Below are 20015 nucleotides of genomic sequence, written 5' to 3' on the forward strand. Positions count from 1 at the left end.
CCGTAGCTCCGCCTTTCCTTCGTGCACATGATAACCTGAGGTCTGGTGATATTAGGGTTCAGGAAAGTGGCTGCTTGAGTTTTGAATTCTGTAAACGAGACTGCTATGAGTTCATTAAAAGGAAAGATCATTACTGTTGTCGGGAGGTGAGAGATAACTCGTCAGTTACTGTCAGTCTTTCCATTTGCGCAGACATGATTATCTAACAGATTGGTCTTTGAACTCTACTATGATGGTGTTTATGAATAGATGTATTTCTCCATATCAGAACAGTGCATGTGAAAAATGAGCAGCGCAATCATTTATGATAAAGCTCAGAATAACATGTAACTCAGTATTGCGCTCATTTCACATATTTTGTTGTTATTATTCTGACTATTTTACATGTTTTTATGCATGGTCATCAAAGTCATTAAATCTGTGAATTCATGTTTTTTTTTTGTCATGCAAGTTCAAGTTCATTGCAATATTGAAGTTCCTGTTGAAATAGCATCAGACACATTCCTCATTCTGGTATATAGATAATCAATTGATTTTCACTAATCTTGATCTGTATTTGTATGTGGCTCATTTACTTTGTCCTCATTTTTTATGTATATGGCATCATAAAGTGGACTGATTGGCCGTTCCTGGGCCATGGTGTTCCTGAGTGGAGGATACAAGGTCAAGATCTATGACAACAAACCAGGACAAGCATCAGGGGCCATCACAGAGATCAGGTCAGTGGAAAGCAGGAAAGAAAATATGACTAAGTCAAAATGACCTGTTGACCCTCACCCAAATACTCTCACATTACTGCTCAACTTTTTTTCAGAGCAGGTTTATGACCCATTTTGATGGTACAAGCTATGAAAACCAATGCTCAGGGGAGCTAATAAATGGCAAATGTACATAATGTGTAAAAAAAAAAAAAAATAATAATTAAAGCATGGGCGTCGGAACCATTGTATGGGTGGGACAAGACCCATATTCCTCTGGATATGCAATCTCTTGATTCTTTTTCCCAAATCATTACCGTCCCGCCCTATATTTTCGCAGGGTAAGATAGATCATGGCCACGAATTAATAATTCTAATTAATTCCCTTATTTTACTGAAATTATAGACACATAAGCCAATTATAATAAATTGAGGGACAAGGAAATTAATTAGTCATAGAAACTTATTATTATTATTATTATTATTTGTTACAGCTTAAACTATAAAAAGTTAGGCTATTGTGGTTTTATCTTCTTCTTCAGCATGTCAGTTTGTAGTAGTTCCCACTCGCCAGTATTCAGTTTCACTTCTCCTGGCAGCGCAACATCTTGTGTGGAAGATACATTTTGCTTTTCTGACAATTTTCAAATGGTGACAATAGCTTTGGAATATTGGGAAAAATCATGAATATATGAGACAAGATGGACTCTGTACTACTCATCTGTCAATGCCCTCTCAATCTATCTATCTATCTATCTATCTATCTATCTATCTATCTATCTATCTATCTATCTATCTATCTATCTATCTATCTATCTATCTATCTATCTATCTATCTATCTATCTATCTATCTATCTATCTATCTATCTATCTATCTATCTATTAATAGCATCTACTTCAGTAAAAAAAACTTGGGGGAGGACCCACCAACATTTTTTTGTTTCCGACACCCAAGAATTTAAGTATGCACAAATTAAAGTTTTGGTACTGTCTGTCCATATCTGTTTGTTGTTTAACACACCCTCTTCCTTGATTCACCTCTTCTGTCACCAGAGGGAGTTGTAGAGCTTTCTGTCTCCTAGATATGATCTAGATGCCCTGACTTTAATGCAGTAAAAATGACCGATTAGGGCACACAAATGATCTTCTGTAATGCATGCTGAGTCGCTTCAGTTATTAAGAGGAAATACAAGAGGTTTTTTTTGAAAGGCATAATTTACAATACACAACAAAACTTTATCTGCAACGGATACAGATATTTTATCAATCATAAACCAAGACTGAATCACTGTATTTGGACATGATAGGTATTTTTGGCAGTTTTTGAACACATTTTGTTTTGTGTGTGAGCAGGAAACAGCTTGAGGAACTTCAGCAAGCCCAAATGCTAAGAGGAAATCTCAGCGCTGCAGAGCAGTTGAGTCTACTCAGCAGTCATGATGACTTGCAGCAGGCCCTAGAGGGAGCTTTCTTTGTCCAGGTATAGTTTTCCACTCAAACACACTAGATGACATCCTGTTCAGCCAAAAATGACACGGGGGGAACAATGTATGGAACAAACGTAATGGGTATTTCATGTGTGGAGAAGAAGGTTATCACATGATACATACCAAATCAGTCATTCCACATTTAATTTAGTCACTGTGCAAAGCATGTGAAACCAGAAGAAGCGTGTCTGTGGTTTTACTTCTGAAGGAGCATTCCATGATGGCTCTGTTACTTGAGTTAATGTGATTAACTATTGAAAATGCACCCAGGTTTAATTATTAAAATATATTGAACACTTAGGAGCCAAGCCTCTGTTTGCTATAGGAAAATGCTTCTTTTTTTTTTTCTTTTCAATTAAAGATGGATGAGCTAATGTGTCTGATCATGCATTCTTGTCTTTGTACTACATTCATTGACAGCAGATGGTTTCTGTATGTCTCCGTTATGATGACATCAGCATTTAATGACACCATATACAGTATGTGCTCATACTGCTGTATTTGCACATTCTTGCATTAGTGATATTCATATTATTTTAAGTTATTTTTATTTTTTTTAGGTTATTATTTTCAAGTTATATTACTTTTTATTACATTTACTTTAGCAGTTTGGTTTGGATGCTTGTTTTTATCCCATTATATCCTCTAAAGTCCTCTTAATTCATTGTTTCCGCTCTTGTATTTCCTCCCTCTTTCCGTCTGTGCTCTTATTGTAAAATAGTTGCTACAACTTCAGTGTGGTACATTTCATAACGTCATGTTTGATACATTATTGCCCATCAACTGCTCTTGTCCTCTGTGTTTTCTGTGAAAAGGAGTGTGTATTTGAGGACCTGGAAGCAAAGCAGACCGTCTTCCATGAGGTGGAGAATCTGGTCACAGAAAGCGTGATTCTCAGTAGCTCCACTTCCTGCCTGATGCCAAGCAACGTGTTCTCTCGTGTCCAGAACCGAACTCGTTGCATCATATCTCATCCGGTTAGTTTTGATTACAATCACATTGAAAATGAGTCAAATATAACTGTTAAGCTTTATTATGAAATTGTAAGAAATTATTATGAAAGAAAAATAGAAATAATGAAAATGATTATTAAAAAAAAAAAAAAAAACTCTGATTTTGTTTGATCTAGCGCAATATTCCAGCTTCAGTTTGAACCCCCAACAGCTCTCGTTCAAAACAAAACACGTCTAGACAAAAATGTATTTGTGCTAATCATACTAATGGCTACAGCATAAATCCTCCTACAGATTCTATTCATTTTGAATGTTTCTACAATGAAAAGGAACATTTGAAAATGAAAGCATTGAAAGTATTATTTACATGGACATTGTTTTTCTTGTCAGCCCTGATAGACATGTTTTTTTTCGCAGTCCGTGGTGAAAAATGGAGTGACGTATTTTAGGCCCAGAAGGGCATTACTGCATTTTATGCTTTCATGCTCAATGGAAATTCCACTCTGATCTCATGAACAGAAAGGTCTTGCTGGTCTTGTTGTCCTTCAAAACGTTCAAATAGTTCACCTTCACCTGCATTTAGTGAATGTTTAATCCTAAATGCCAAGCATTTGTGCTCAGACATTTTAGTCAGAGAGACCTTCATAGTTGGCTCTTATCTCTAGCTCTGGTAAACACACTGGTATAGTGTCTTGTCTGTGTCCAGGGTTAGTTAAACTAGTGTAATTTCCTACTTGTTTTTAACCTCTCAGGTAAACCCACCCTATTATGTGCGTCTGGTGGAACTGGTGCCACACCCCGAAACACTGCCTGCTGTAATAGATGTTGCTTACTCACTGATGACGGATGTCGGACAGGCACCTGTGCGCCTCAAGAAGGAGATCGATGGTTTCGCATTGAACCGTGTTCAGTATGCCATCATAGCCGAGTCCTGGAGGCTGGTTCAGGTTGGTTGAGCCATGGAACGAAGTCACATATGAGTTATGGATATTCTGTGTACTGGTTTGGCAAAATTCATAACATGTTATCTATCTTCTGTTGTTGTTCTGACGCCAGTCTTGACCTGAACCTTCCAAATCTATGTCCTATTTAATAAATGCAAAATATAAAATGTATATTAGACACACAAACAAACACCTATTTATTTGTTTGTTTGTTTGTAAATCTCTCATTTAATTTAGCAAATTTTCATTTTTTATATAGTTATTGCTGCCATTTTTAAAAGCAAATGGCCTGCATTACGTTGATCTTACTGCAGCTAAAGGGTTAGTTCACCAGAAAATGAAAATTCTGTCATTAATTACTCACCCTCATGTCATTCCACACCCGTAAGTCCTTCGTTCATCTTCTGAACTCAAATTAAGATATTTTTGATGAAATCCGATAGCTCAGTGAGGCCTCTATTGCCAGCAAGATAATTAAACACGTTCAGATCTGATGCCCAGAAAGGTACTAAAGACATATTTAAAACAGTTCATGTGAGTACAGTGGTTCAACATTAATGTTATGAAGCGACAAGAATAATTTTTGTGCACCAAAAAAACTAAATAATGACTTTATTCAACAATATCTAGTGATGGGCGATTTCAAAACACTGCTTCATGAAGCTTCGAAGCTTTACAAATCTTTTATTTCAAATCAGTGGTTCGGAGCGTGCATCAAACTGCCAAAGTCACGCCCCCCAGTGGTGAACCATTGAAATTTCAAAACGCTTATGACGAAGCCTCGTTTACTGAAATCACGTGACTTTGGCAGTTTGATACATGCTCCAAACCACTGATTCAAAACAAAATATTCGTAAAGCTTCGAAGGTTCATCACTAAATATTGTTGAATAAAGTCATTATTTAGTTTTTTTGGTGCACAGAAGGGTAAAAATCGAATACCCATGGTAAAATCATTGCAACACACAGTTTCTCATGGTTTATTGCTCCAATAAGGTGTTAACATTAATCTTGTTAGTTTGGTTGTTCATGTGTGGGGAAAATATATTGCTGTCAAATCTCATTACTCATCTCTGAACAGGAAAGTCCAAAATGCATTTTGTAAATTTTGATGTACGTCTCTGTTACACTCTGTTATTATAGAGAAAGGGAAGTGAAGTTAGTGGAAAAAAAAGAATGAACAGAGACTATTGGGTAACACTTTATTTTACAGTATCAGTATTACGTATGTTACATGTAGTTATGATAGTAATAACTATAAAATATAGCTGCAAGCAGCAATTACGGGGCCAAGCACAAAAACGGCACAACAAGCCAGCCAACATGGCATGGGGCATCAGACCAACTGCAACAGTGAGCAATTAAAGACCTATTAAGACCATTTTTAGGAAAAAGAGCTGAAAAATTATATATACTGTCAAAAGTAAGGATTTACTGGTTCATCACTTTCGACCAATAGGTGGCGCTGTGACCAAATTAATGTGGTATGGTCAGAGTGAGGTGACAATGACACTTGCAAAATTTGGTGTCAATATGTCAAAGCATTGCAGAGATACAGCTTCAAGACTGGGTTTTGCATCATGCCTCAAATTTGTTGCTCTGGTATACGAAAACGGTTTAATGTATCGACTTGAAATCCATAATTTTTTGTCGGCATGGTCTGAAGATGATACGGTTTGATTTTGGTGAAAATCGGAGCAACGGTCTAGGAGGATTTTGAAAAAGTAGGTTTTTAAAGAAAAACAATATGGCGGACAGGAAGTTTAGCTGACTATAGCAAATGTGATATATATGTTCTCAGCATGACCCAAGGAATCTACTGAGACCAGTTTCATTACAATTGGTGAATACAGTCAAAAGTTATTAGCATTTTTGTAAATATTGTTATAACTTTTGACCACAAGGTGGCGCTGTGCTGAAACTTCTCAGGCTCCTTCAGGGCATTGTGCTGATGACCCATACCAAGTTTTGTAAAGATACGTTTATGCGTTCGTAAAATACAGCATTTTAGCACAAAATTCAAAATGGCCGACGGCCAAAATGGCCGATATGGGAAAATTGGATATCATTCGACTCGGCATGATTCCCCGAATCCAACGAGACCAAATTTATTGATTTTTGGACAAACCCATCAGAAGTTATAAGCAAAAATACACATTTTTCATATCTCCGCACCAGTAGGTGGCGCTGCGCCAAAACACTGCATGGTACCTCAGGTCATGCTTGTGATGACATGTACCAAGTTTGGTCTGAATACGATAAAGCGTTGCGGAGATACAGCCTTACTTCTGTTTTCGCAAGCACTACGTACAATTCGTTCATTAGTTTTTCGAAAACGGTTTGAGGAATCAACATGAATTCCATAACTTTTTGTCAGCATGGTCTGAAGATGATCTGATTCAATTTTCATGAAAATCGGAGTAACGGCCTAGGAGGTGCGTTCGATTCGTCTTGAGCCAAGGAATAAGAGGAAAAAAGAATTGTGTTTCTAGCCCTTATGGTTCAAAAGTTATTAACATAAACATAAGTGCAACTTTGGACAGCTGGTGGCGCTAGAGGGATTGAGTTAGAGACTCCAAATTTGCTATGGACAAAGGTCAGACTGTCCTCTGACTGTGTGCCAAATTTCACAACTTTCCCGTAAGCGGTTCTATGGGCTGCCATAGACTTCAAGAGCGGAAGAAGAAGAAGAAGAAGAAGAATAAAAAATAAAAAAAAACGCCAACAATAACAATAGGTGCCTCCGCACCTTCGGTGCTTGGCCCCTAATAAGCGTACGGAACGCCAACAATAACAATGGGTGCCTAAGCACCTTCGGTGCTTGGCCCCTAAATATAGCTGCAAGCAGCAATTACGGGGCCAAGCACAAAAACGGCACAAGAAGCCAGCCAACATGGCCGTGAGCATCAGACCAACAGCAGCAGTGAGCAATTAGAAAAAAAAGTTATTAGCATTTTGTCAAGTTTGTTATAACTTTTGAGCACGAGGTGGCGCTGGTCCGAAACTTCTCAGGCTCCTTCAGTGCATTGTCCTGATGACCCATACCAAATTAATGAATTTTGGTAAAACCCATCAGAAGTTATAAGCAAAAATAGCCATTTTTCATATCTCCACTCCAGTAGGTGGCGCTGCGCCAAAACACTGTATGATGCCTCAGGTCATGCTTGTGATGACACGTACCAAGTTGGGTCTGAATATGTCAAAGCATTGTAGAGATACAGCTTCAAGAGTAATTTTTGCATCATCTCTCAAATTCTTTGCTCCGGTATACGAAAACGGTTTGACTTATCAACTTGAAATCCATAACTTTTTGTCGGCATGGTCTGAAGATGATACGGTTCAATTTTGGTGAAAATCGGAGCAAAGGTCTAGGAGGAGTTTGAAAAAGTAGGTTTTTAAAGAAAAACAATATGGCGGACAGGAAGTTCAGCTGAATATGGCAAATTTGATATCTATGTTCTCAGCATGACCCAAGGAATCTATTGAGACCAGTTTCATTACAATCGGTAGATATAATTAAAAGTTATTAGCATTTTTGTCAATTTTGTTATAACTTTTGACCACAAGGTGGTGCTGGTCCGAAACTTCTCAGGCTCCTTCAGGGCATTGTCCTGATGAACCATACCAAATTTATGAAATTTGTTCAAACCCATCAGAAGTTATAAGCAAAAACAGCCATTTTTCATATCTCCACTCCAGTAGGTGGCACTGTGCTGAAACATTGTATGATGCCTCAGGTCATGCTTGTGATGACACATACCAAGTTTGGTCTGAATATGATAAAGCATTGCAGAGATACAGCTTCAAGAGTCATTTTTGCATCATGCCTCAAATTCGTTGCTCTGGTATACGAAAACGGGTTGACTTATCGACTTGAAATCCATAACTTTTTGTCAGCATGGTCTGAAGATGATACGGTTCCATTTTGGTGAAAATCGGAGCAACGGTCTAGGAGGAGTTCGAAAAAGTAGGTTTTTAAAGAAAAACAATATGGCGGACAGGAAGTTCAGCTGACTATGGAAAGTTTGATATCTATGTTCTCAGCATGACCCACGGAATCTACTGAGACCAGTTTCATCACAATCGGTTAATATAGTCAAATGTTATTAGCATTTTTGTAAATTTTGTTATAACTTTTGACCACAAGGTGGCTCTGGTCCGAAACTTGATATGCTCCTTCAGGGCATTGTGCTGATGACCCATACCAAGTTTCATAACGATACGCTAATGCGTTCGTAAAATACAGCATTTTAGCACAAAATTCAAAATGGCCGACAGTCAAAATGTCCGATATGTGAAAAGTGGATATCATTCGACTCGGCATGATTCCCCGAATCCAACGAGACCAAATTTATGATTTTTGGACAAACCCATCAGAAGTTATAAGCAAAAACATACATTTTTCATATCTCCGCACCACTAGGTGGCACTGCGCCGAAACGCTGCATGTTGCCTCAGGTCATGCTTGTGATGACATGTACCAAGTTTGGTCTGAATACGATAAAGCGTTGCCGAGATACAGCCTTATATCTATTTTCGCAAGCACTACGTACAATTAGTTCGCGTGTTTTTCGAAAACGGTCTGAGGAATCAACTTGAATTCCATAACTTTTTGTCGGCATAGTCTGAAGATGATCCGGTTCAATTTTCGTGAAAATCGGAGTAACGGCCTAGGAGGAGTTCGAAAAAGTATGTTTTTTTTGAAAATTCAAAATGGCGGAAAAATTTTCATGACGGAAAATAACGTCATAGGGTGCATTCGATTCGTCTTGACCCAAGGAATCAGAGGAAAAAAGCCCTTACGGTTCAAAAGTTATTAACATAAACATAAGTGCAACTTTGGACAGCTGGTGGCGCTAGAGGGATTGAGTTAGAGACTCCAAATTTGCTGTGGACAAAGGTCAGACTGTCCTCTAACTGTGTGCCAAATTTCACAACTTTCCCGCAAGCGGTTCTATGGGTTACCATAGACTTCAAGAGCGGAAGAAGAAGAAGAAGAAGAAAAAAAAAAAAAAAAAAGAATGCCAACAATAACAATAGGTGCCTCCGCACCTTCGGTACTTGGCCCCTAATAATAACTAGAAATTATGCATGCAACTAACCCTAAACCAAACCCTTAACCTAACCCTGTAGTAAGTACATGTAGTTACTTAATATTACTCAGAACTTAAATATATAATTACTGTGTAGCAAAGACACCTTGAAATTAAGTGTAACCTACTATTGTATTTATTAAAAGCAACATTCATACTCTTATCACATGCTGTTTACAAATGATCAATTGAGAAAAGGGGAAAAAACATCTCGTTTCCTTGTTTCTCTTTTAGAACAGCCAGCTTATCTTTCCTCACACTGGTGGTTTTGTCCTGCTTGTACAGTACACCTGTATTACAGTGTATCAAATGAACATAGGGTAGAGTGAGGTGATCCACTTTAAAAACCATGCCCTTTTCAGCTCTGCCCACAAGCAAAAACAAAAAGCAGAGTCAAGAAAGCACTTCAACAAACAATGGACATCTTACTGCATAATCACAGACTGAATATGATTCATGGTGACACTTAATGATGTTCCATACTCGGGTGTGTTGATGTGTCTGAATTATGTGGAGAACATCATACCTCTTTGTAAAAGAGGTGTGGTGAAATTGTATTTTAATATGCATGATGGCAAATTTTTAAAGGTCAGTTAAAGAGACGCAGTTAAGTCTTTTGAGAACCATTAATCCTAACCATAGTTGTAGCCAATAGTAGCTACGTAATAACGTTAGTATTACCCATTTAGTTGAAATCATGGTTTTGTTGCCATATGACATTGTGTCTTTGTTAGTTCCTGGAAAGCTTTAGATTGGTCAGAGTAAAGTCCGCTTCTCTTCAGCATCCACAACAGCATCCACAGCAGTTAATTCTCTGACAGATATTCAAAAGATAGTCTGTAAACTTGTGCATGATGTGGACACTCAAACACCACACCAATATGTGCTTGTGCAAATGTATTTTAAAAAACAAAACAAAAACAAAAAACATTGTTTAGAAGGCAGTGATTGACCGCATACTTCTGTCCATGAAGTGCTTATGAAAACTGAGAGTATGGCCCTGTCTGGTCTTTGATTAAAAACCCTTATTCTACATTAGTGACGCTGATTAACCAAAAGATTTTATGCACAACACAGTTATCTCTTATAATTATCACTTAGGGAGTAATTGTAAGGATTCATCATCATCATCATAATTTTAAATCATAAATTACTCACCCAAACAACATTTTCAAACGTGCATGATTTTATTTTTTCTGTCTTCTAAATTAGATATTTCAAAGAATGTTCAGACTGCACTTTTCTTACAATAACAGTAAGCAGAAGAAAGTCAAATGAGCAAAGAAATTGTTTTTGAGTCAACTCTCCATTTAGATATGACATCTAAATGACAAGATCTGGATTTTGATTTAAGTTTTGATATGAAAATGCCCATTATTCTTTAAAAATCAGTTCTTCAATCCCAGAGGAATGCTCTCAATGATTATATAAAGCCAAAACAGAGGTTCCTTGCTGAAGAAAAAGCCCTTGTGTTCTTCCCTGAGAACATGCTGTGACTAAATCAAAGTGACCGACATTTGATAGGTTGAAAATCGAACCACTTGTACTGATCTTGGTTAGTGTCAAATTTGCTATTCAAGCTGGACAGATGCATGTATTTGTTAATTATAAAGCATGCTTTTTGACTGGCATGAAAGCTTTACTCCTTTGAAAGATTTATAACCACTGACCACTGAATGGAGGCAATACTAAGGAAAAGCTTGTGAGGCTAAAGACAAAATGTCATATTTGTTGTAAATGTCATTTGTATTGTGTGTATACCCATTGATCTTATTCATCATGTCCATATTTAGGAATATATATAAGGTTAAAAAGAACAGCATTTATTCAAAATATAAATCTTTTCTAACAATATAAATCTTTACTATCACTTTTTAATAAAATATTAATTTCTTTCAAAAAATAAAAAGAAAGAAAAATAATGACTGAACCCAAACTTTTGAACGGTAGTGTATATTGTTACAAAAGATTTGTATTTTAAAGGGTTAGTTCACCCAAAAGTAAAAATTCTGTCATTTATTACTTACCCTCATGCCGTTCCACACCCGTGAGACCTTCGTTCATCTTCGGAACACAAATCAAGATATTTTAGTTGAAATCCGATGGCTCCGTGAGGCCTCCATAGGGAGCAATGACATTGCAATGACATTTTACGGGTGTGGAACGGCATGAGGGTAAGTAATAAATGACACTATTTAAAGTGTCATTTACTAACTGGAGGGTGAACTAACCCTTTAAATAAATGCTGATATTTTTAAACTTTTTATTCATCAAAGAATCCTGAAAAAGTATCACAGGTTATAAAATAATATTAAGCAGCACAACTGTTTCTAACATTGATAATAAATCAGCATATTACAATGATTTCTGAAGGATCATGTGACACTGAAGACTGGAGTAATGATGCTGAAAATTAAGCTTTGCATCACAGAAATAAATTATATTTTAAAGTATATTAAAATAGAAAACCATAATTTTAAATTGTAATAATATTTCACAATATTATTGTTTTTTCTGTATTTATAATTAAATAAATGAAGCCTTAAAGGTGCTTTTTTTTAAAAGATGTAATGTAAGTCTAAGGTGTCCCCTGAATGTGTCTGTGAAGTTACAGCTCAAAATACCCCATAGATTTTTTTTAACTGCCTATTTTGGGGCATAATTAGAAATGAGCCGATTCAGGGTGTGTGGCCCTTTAAATCTGGTGCTCCACGCCCCAAGAGCTCGCGCTTGCCTTAAACAACATAAAAAAAGTTCAAACAGCTAATATAACCCTCAAAATGGATCTTTACAAAGTGTTCGTCATGCAACATGTCTAATCGCGTAAGTACAGTGTTTATTTTGATGTTTACATTTGATTCTGAATGAGTTTTAGGTTATACTCTGTGGCTAATGGCTAATGCTACACTGTTGGAGAGATTTATAAAGAATGAAGTTTTGTTTATGAATTATACAGACTGCAAGTGAATACAGTAAGAAATGATGGTAACTTTAACCACATTTAACAGTACATTAGCAACATGCTAACGAAACATTTAGAAAGACAGTTTACAAATATCACTGAAAATATCATGATATCATGGATCATGTCAGTTATTATTGCTCCATCTGCCATTTTTTTGCTATTGTTCTTGCTTGCTTATCTAGTCTGTTGATTCAGCTCTGCACAGATCCAGACGTTAATACTGGCTTGTGTAATGCCTCGATCATGGGCTGGCATATGCAAATAATGGGGGGCGTACACCCCGACTGTTATGTAACAGTCGGTGTTATGTTGAGATTCACCTGTTTTTCGGAGGTCTTTTAAACAATTGAGATTTATATAAGACTAATTAATATATATATATATATATATATAATCTTTTTTTGAGGTATCATGACATACTTTTGACATCTTCCAAGTCTTGTGATTTCCTCGCTGTCACAGGGAAAAGTAAGTTACATTTCTAAACATTGCTCATTTGAAGCACAAATATCTAGATAAGAACCTAAATCCTTACAGAGATCATACAATCACTTTGCCCTCTTGCACAGTTTTACTGTCACTGACAATTACACGTTTTGTGTCAACTTCTAAATGAGAAATACTTCTCCTCCTCCTTCTCTCTTGAAGGCAAATGCTCAAGAATTTGAAAAGAATCTGCCATCTGAATTGTTAAAAGGTTTGACCAAGCGCCGACCATCATTTTTTAAAAAGCCATGTTGATGAACCAGTTAAACCAGCATGCATACAAGTTTTCTTCCATTACATCAGATTTTAAAGGCCAGTTCACACTGCGCCGACAGACGGCAAAAGACACTTCATCGGGTTTTGTCGGATCAGTGTGTTTCCCCAGTCAGTATCTGTTTTCGGCACTCGATTTTGCCGATTGAACATGTTGAATCGGTGCTTGTCAGGTCGTGCAATGTCTGAGAAGTGACATACTGTAATCTGGTGATCCACGTAGGTCAGGTCTGTCAGTGCCTTAAAACTGTACTAGCTGAAAAACAGTTTGATCTGATGATCATAACAGCACTAAGCTTTCCACAAGCCTCTTTTTAAAGTGGTGTTCTTTTAGACTTATAAACTTATGTTTTCATGATCTTGCCTCTTATATTGTGTGTGCATGCACACAGAGGTGAGTTTTTGTTTTTTATGATGAGGATCATTTAAAGTTTGGACAGTGCACTACACACAAGATTTGCAGCTCAAATCCACTCATGCTTCCTCTCAAAGTTCAGGCGGGCCTTTGAGAGAGAGCCAGCTCTGGAAAGTAGAGCAGCTGGGAAAGCTAATGGCTGCCCCTGGTGATTACCGTATACAGGAAAGGCCTCTTTTCACGGTTTCCCCAGCCAGTCCGCCGCCTGGCGACACTGAGATAACGGCCTCGTTGTTGCACGCAGGAAATGAACAAAGACCACCCTGTCCCCCTCCTAAACTCATCCCCCCACTGCCCGTTCTGTATCCAAGCTTTGATTTCAGCACAGTCAGGCAACAGGTATCTGTGGCCACAGGTAATCTGAGTGCAAAGTGGGCCCAAAGCCTGGCACAACTATGCTTACCTCCCCTTGCCATACCATCCCATTGTTCAGAGGACACCGAGTTAAATGATAAGAGAAACCCAATACAGTGGGAGCAGCTTTAGTACTCTTCAGATGGGACAAAAAGGGGGGCAACCTCCGTTTTCCCCTCAATCAGGTGAACCTAACCTTGTTGGCTGGACAAACTACTAAGCAGGAAGCTGTAATTTTAGGATTAGAACATCAGTAAACCACTTTTAGAAACATTGTCTTTCATCCAAGTGTATAATGCAGAGCAAGTTGCCAAATGAACTTCTCTTTCTTCTCATCCAGGACGGAGTCATCTCAGTGAAGGACATTGATCTGGTGATGTCTGAGGGCCTGGGCATGCGCTATGCTTTTATAGGTCCCATTGAAACCATGCATCTCAACGCACCAGAAGGCAAGCTACCTATTAACCCATGGAATCTTTTTTTTAAATGGCATAATGAAACTTTTGTAATTAACCACTGAGACGTTTTTGTTTTCATCATGCATGGAAAAAACATTGCTGTGGTGCTTGGGGCAGCGGAAAAGCAGTCTGTGAAAAAGCTGCTGCTGTTATCAATGATCAACCTCACATGACTTAAATAAGTGTGTGTGTGAGCGAGAGAGTTGGTGAAAGTAACTGAAACAAGCTCAAAAGTGTGTAAATTCTGAATGTGTTTTGAAGAGATCTCATGTTCACGGTGAAAATCAGACGGCAGTGTGAAATCTGTACGATGACCCTGCTCCCCCCATGAAACGTGCTTTGCCATGTGACACCAGTACTAGCATTTGATGATGACAGATGAATTATTATCCTCAGCCCGGCCTGCTTGTACTGCGAGTGAGGTGTTACGGTACTCTCACTGTGGTGATAAAGCCCCCTGTATTCACAGAGTTTCGCCCTTGTTTCTTCCATCACTGTAATGGCACAGGTTCTTGGAATCTGTAAGGGAAGAACTATGGCTGAACTTTCAATGGTGCACGTCTTATCTGCTGAGAGACCTTCTAAAAGCACTCATGCCCTTCAGATGAGGAGCTACTCAATTCATGCTTGAAAACTCTGCTCGAAAACATCTATTTGCTGAGTCATTTTGGACTCGGTTCCACATTGAATATGCACACTTTACCTTTTGTGTCAAAGTTATTCAGAATGACAAGGCAGTCTTTGACTAAATATGAATTTTGTAGCTTCGTAAAAAAAAAAAAAAAAAAAAAAAATTTAAATAATTGTACAATGATATTACATAAAATACTTAAATGATATAAACGGTTTGTGTTTTTAGAGTCTGATTTAATGATCTGCTGTATTATAGAAATGCCTCTTTATTTAAAGGGATAGTTCACCCAAAAATGAAAATTTGATGTTTATCTGCTTACCCCCAGTGCATCCAAGATGTAGATGACTTTTTTTCTTCAGTCAAACACAAATTATGATTTTTAACTGCAACCGCTGCCGTCTGTCAGTCAAATAATAGCAGTGATTGGGAACTTGAACAATAAGAGTCGAAAAAACTTCCATAGACAAATCCAAATTAAACCCTGCGACTCGTGACGACACATTGATGTCCTAAGACACGAAACGATCGGTTTGTGCGAGAAACCGAACAGTATTTATATAATTTTTTACCTCTAATACACCACTATGTCTAACCGCGTTCAACTTCCGGCTAGTAAGGTCTGATTGCGCTCTGACAACGAAAGTGATGTCTCGCGCTCATTGAAGTATATGGGCGAGACATCACTTCCGTCATCACAACGCGTTTTTTGACCTCACTAACAGGAAGCTGAACGAAGTTGGACATAGTGGTGTATTACAGGTAAAAATTATATAAATACTGTTCGGTTTCTCATACAAACAGATAGTTTCGTGTCTTAGGACATCAATGTGTCGTCACGAGCCGCAGGGTTTAATTTTGATTTGTCTAAGCAAGTTTTATTTACTGTTATAGTTGAAGTTCCCATCTACTGCTATTATTTGACTGACAGACGGCAGCGGTTGCAGTTAAAAATCATCATTTGCGTTCGACTGAAGAAAAAAAGTCCTCTACATCTTGGATGCACTGGGAGTAAGCAGATAAACATCAAATTTTCATTTTTGGGTGAACTATCCCTTTAATCCTTAACATGTGTTTTGTCTGTCCAGGTATGGAAGACTATCTCCAGCGCTATCGTGAGGGCATGAAGAGGGTTCTTAATGCTTTTGGGCCTGTACCAGACTTTTCTGGAGAGCCAGCAGCTAGAATCATAAAAGTATGCAATATCAATAATATTTTATGAATGGAAAAATTTGGTTGTTTCAGAAATCTCAAAACGGACAGATGTTCTAAATGACCACAATTGTTTTTTAAAAAATAATAATAATAATTTTTGTAATCATAATAAACTAAAATAAAGATTTTATCACTGCTTTAGGAGATCTGTGAGCTGATTCCTGGTGAGCACGAGCATCTCACAGCCAGAAGAGAAAGAAGAGATCAGCTACTGATGGGACTAGCTAAGCTAAAGAAATGAGGCTAGTCCATAAGATGCTACCTAAATGGAAATGGTCATAGATTATCTGAGCCATTGTTGTCTTTGGTTGAATATTTCCCTGCTGGGCAACTGAATATGTTTGATTATAGATGAAAATGACTGTAACAAAAGCTAACCTCAGAAATGGCTTAAGTGTTCATTTAATTATGAATTGAATTTTAACAGTATTTTTAAAAATCTTATATTTGTGACATACTTGTTATACAGCAAAGAACTTTCTTGCTCATGGTGTAAAATTCACAATTAAAGGGAAAATGAAAGCAATCTCTAATTGGCAAGTCCTTTTCCTGATCCATGCTTCCCAGTGAGTGTTTGACTCGGCATGGAAAAAAAATATGGATCCTTTTAGCAAATGCGTTTTCACTTGTGACTTCTTCATGGCACATTTGTGAATAAGTATGTGGACACTTACCTTAAAATGTCTGAATGTTTTTGGATTACATGGCAAACCAAGTGTCAGATACAAATAAATAATGCTAGAACATTTCTCAGAACTAACAATGACTTTTAACCAACTGGTGTCAAAGTGTATGACCTCAGTTCACACGGTTCAGCAGAGTAAAGTTCATGACCTTAAGTATGAAAATATTCCACATTATAACATAATTATGATTTTGAATAATTATTATCTTTTAAAGATAACTCTAAATTATATTTGTGAAATGATTTGCTTATAAAGTGGGTTTGAATATTCAATTTACTATTTGGTTTAATATTTTGCATTTTGTTATGCAATGCAAACACATTTTTAGGAGTGTCCAATACTTTTTGGAACCAATGTATGTAAAACTTAGTAGTTCAAACTATCCTGAATACTTTTTTTCCTCTCTTAAATTGAAGTATTAGCCTATTAAAAAGTAAAAGAGCACGAATTTTTTATTTTTACCGTCAAAGAAACTAGTTGCATTAGTTTTATGGCCACTGAACGTTCCAAAAGTCAGTGTTTAAAAAGCAATTTCTATGCGATTATTGGTTATTTGGAACATGACACCACATCTGCACGCTAGAGATGAGACTAATCAGAGGAGTTATACAAGCATTCGTGGAGAATTCTAGTTTTGTCATTTGCGACCTCAAGAAGCATCCAATGAATGCGGGGGCTCCGCCCGTTTTTCAGGTGAACTAAATATGCGCTCGCTGTCCTCACTCAATCACTTCATCTCACTCTTAAGACTACAAAGGAACTCCGCAAGTGAATCTACTCATTTTTACTCACCTGGGCGGATATATATCATGGATTTGGTCGGAATCGTCTTGTAGGCTAACAGGTACATTTTTATTGTGGGTGTGAATTTTTTTTTTAGGTGATCATTTTGTGTGAAAATTTTGACGCGTTAAGCTCGACCAATTATAACCAAAGTTACCAAATGTAAAAGAAAAACGGAATGTAACACGTGTTAGGCTAATTAATGAAGTGTTTTATTAATGTTATTGAATAACATGTTTATAAAAGTATTTGCAATTCAATATGTTGTCTTTTTGATGACATGGAATTATAGTTAATATAGGCCTACATTTACAAAACAAAAAATTGGAATAGCCTACAAATGATTAAAAATAGTGATTTTTCAGTGTATTTTGTTTGTGTATTTTTTTTCATCCAAAATGTAATTTTGAAGTTACCAGAAAAGTTGACAATAAAACTGTGTAGACAATATGTAAGGTTCATACACCTCCAAATATATATATAAAAAAAGAACAGAATCAGTTCCAGTTTGTGTGCCTAATTCAACAAATGGTTAAAGGATTTAAAGTTTGCCTTTTTATAGTTGCTATATCAAATTCCTCTCTTTCTTTTCAATTAGGAGCTGAGAGCAACAGTAATCCGGACTCAGGATGAGTTGGGGAGCGCTTTATGCCCAGTTGGGAGGGGTGAATAAACACTCCACCAGCTTGGGAAAGATCTGGCTGTCTGTCCTCTTCATCTTCCGCATTAGCATCCTCGTAATAGCTGCCGAGACGGTCTGGGGAGATGAGCAGTCCGACTTCGTCTGTAACACACAACAGCCCGGCTGCAAAAACGTCTGCTACGACCACTTCTTTCCAGTCTCGCATATCCGTTTCTGGTGCCTGCAGCTCATCTTTGTGTCTACACCGGCTTTGCTGGTGGCTATGCATGTGGCGTACCGCAAACGCAACGTAAAGAAAGGCCTTTTGGCCAACCGTGCTGGCAGTGCCAAAGAGGACGACCTGGAGAGCCTGAAGAAGAGGCGTCTTCCCATCACAGGGCCGCTGTGGTGGACCTACACCTCCAGCCTGTTCTTTCGGCTCCTTTTCGAGGCCGGATTCATGTATGCGCTGTATTATGTCTATGATGGGTTTCAGATGGCACGTCTTGTGAAGTGTGAGCAGTGGCCCTGTCCCAATAAAGTTGACTGCTTTATCTCACGACCAACAGAGAAAACAGTCTTCACCATTTTCATGGTGGGATCTTCTGCCATCTGCATTGTGCTCAATGTGGCTGAACTGGGCTACTTGATTGTCAAGGCATTGCTGAGGTGCTCAGCCAGATCCAAGGGGAGGCGCAACTTTGTGCACCAAGATAAAATATCCACAGAAAAGGCACTCTTACAGAACGAAAAGAACACAATGTTGCTGTCATCCACTTCAGACTCCTCGACCAATAAGACTGCTTAAGATTATCCCTACAACCGGTGACTCGATTCTACCATCTTGGATGATAGTAGGCTAATAGACAACAGTGTTTGTTTTGTAGCTCGTTTTTGACAAGGTGACCTGAGAGCAGGTTTCAAGCATGGTTCATTTCAAAACTGACTTTTGGCTTAAAAGATGATTAGGGTGTATGGCACTGCATTGACTAAAAATTTGGGGGTTGTTGAATTTTATTTTCCACATTGCTCAGTAGCCTCAGTACTCTCTAATGGCATTAGAAAAGCCCAAGAGCGACTCCTAGTGGTCAGAAAAGGCACTCTTACAGAACGTAAAGAACACAAAGTTGCTGTCATTTTTAAACAGTTTTAAACAGTCAAAAAGACTGTTTAAAACTATCCCAACATACCATTATGGATGATAATAGCCTCGTAGATGACAGTGTTTTAACAGTATGTGATTTTTAGCTCGTTTTTGACAAGTTGCCTTGAGAACAGAGAAAAATGAGTTCAGAGACCTTTGCACAAAATTGAGTGTCCTGTTTCTGAGGGACCAATTACTATGTTGTGTATTGTACATAAATACTTCTCTTTATTTGGTCTTTTACATGATTGGGTTTTGCTTTGTTTACTTGTTTTTATTTTTGGCTCTTTCTGTTGCCCATCAACAGTTTTAGACTAGCAGTGTAATTTAGAAAGGGTTTTGTGTTTTGTACGTTTTTATTTGTGCTTGTTTTGGTACACGATTTAAATTTCTTCAACGACGTACGTCTGTTTAGTTTTAAGTAGTTTCACAATATCCTTGCATTGACTCCTACCGGAGATTTCATATCAGCTTACAGCAGTGCCTTAGTGCGAACAAATAGGCTGTAGTCGCGTGAGAATGTTTACTAGTGACGCGCCGCGTGCTCTTGTGACATCTTGTCAGTCAGTCTACCTGTTGACAGGTGAATAGACAAGAGCTCGTGCGTGGTTTCTCCGTTTAGTTTTTCAACTCTGAGTGGGTCTACAAGTCAGCGATGAACAGTTTTGTTTTTAATTCTGTGATTTAACCGCTGAAATCATTGTTACCAAAGTGTCCACATGTGGGTCGAGCTGGGATCATTTTTGATTGTCAACTGGTTGTCAGATAAGTACGTTTCTTTCTAACGATGGCTAACAATCTAACTTTT

At 37.7% G+C, this 20015-nt stretch overlaps 2 protein-coding genes across 5 annotated transcripts; both read left to right on the forward strand.

The window, feature by feature from the left end:
- Positions 1-9: 9 nt before the first annotated feature.
- Positions 10-18165, forward strand: cryl1 (crystallin, lambda 1). 2 transcript variants are annotated; one of them, XM_067409721.1, is made up of 9 exons: positions 10-146; positions 612-719; positions 2053-2179; positions 3002-3163; positions 3892-4086; positions 14009-14117; positions 15846-15952; positions 16115-16214; positions 18040-18165. In XM_067409721.1, the coding sequence occupies exons 1-8, from the start codon at positions 106-108 to the stop codon at positions 16211-16213; spliced, it is 948 nt and encodes a 315-aa protein (XP_067265822.1). In that variant the 5' UTR covers positions 10-105; the 3' UTR covers position 16214; positions 18040-18165. The 2 variants fall into 2 exon arrangements, with proteins under 2 accessions (XP_067265822.1, XP_067265823.1); XM_067409722.1 differs by lacking the exon at positions 18040-18165 and adding an exon at positions 452-513 and having other exon boundaries at positions 25-146; positions 16115-16711.
- On the forward strand, positions 16115-20015 carry gjb8 (gap junction protein beta 8). Of its 3 annotated transcripts, none has more exons than XM_067409724.1 (2): positions 16115-16214; positions 18040-20015. In XM_067409724.1, exon 2 carries the CDS (start codon positions 18071-18073, stop codon positions 18869-18871), a length of 801 nt encoding a protein of 266 aa, XP_067265825.1. In that variant the 5' UTR covers positions 16115-16214; positions 18040-18070; the 3' UTR covers positions 18872-20015. The 3 variants fall into 3 exon arrangements, with proteins under 3 accessions (XP_067265825.1, XP_067265826.1, XP_067265824.1); XM_067409725.1 differs by lacking the exon at positions 16115-16214 and adding an exon at positions 17347-17515; XM_067409723.1 differs by lacking the exon at positions 16115-16214 and adding an exon at positions 17350-17502 and having other exon boundaries at positions 18040-20014.

Source organism: Chanodichthys erythropterus, chromosome 14 (genome assembly GCF_024489055.1).
Source record: "Chanodichthys erythropterus isolate Z2021 chromosome 14, ASM2448905v1, whole genome shotgun sequence".
Classification (NCBI taxonomy): domain Eukaryota; kingdom Metazoa; phylum Chordata; class Actinopteri; order Cypriniformes; family Xenocyprididae; genus Chanodichthys; species Chanodichthys erythropterus.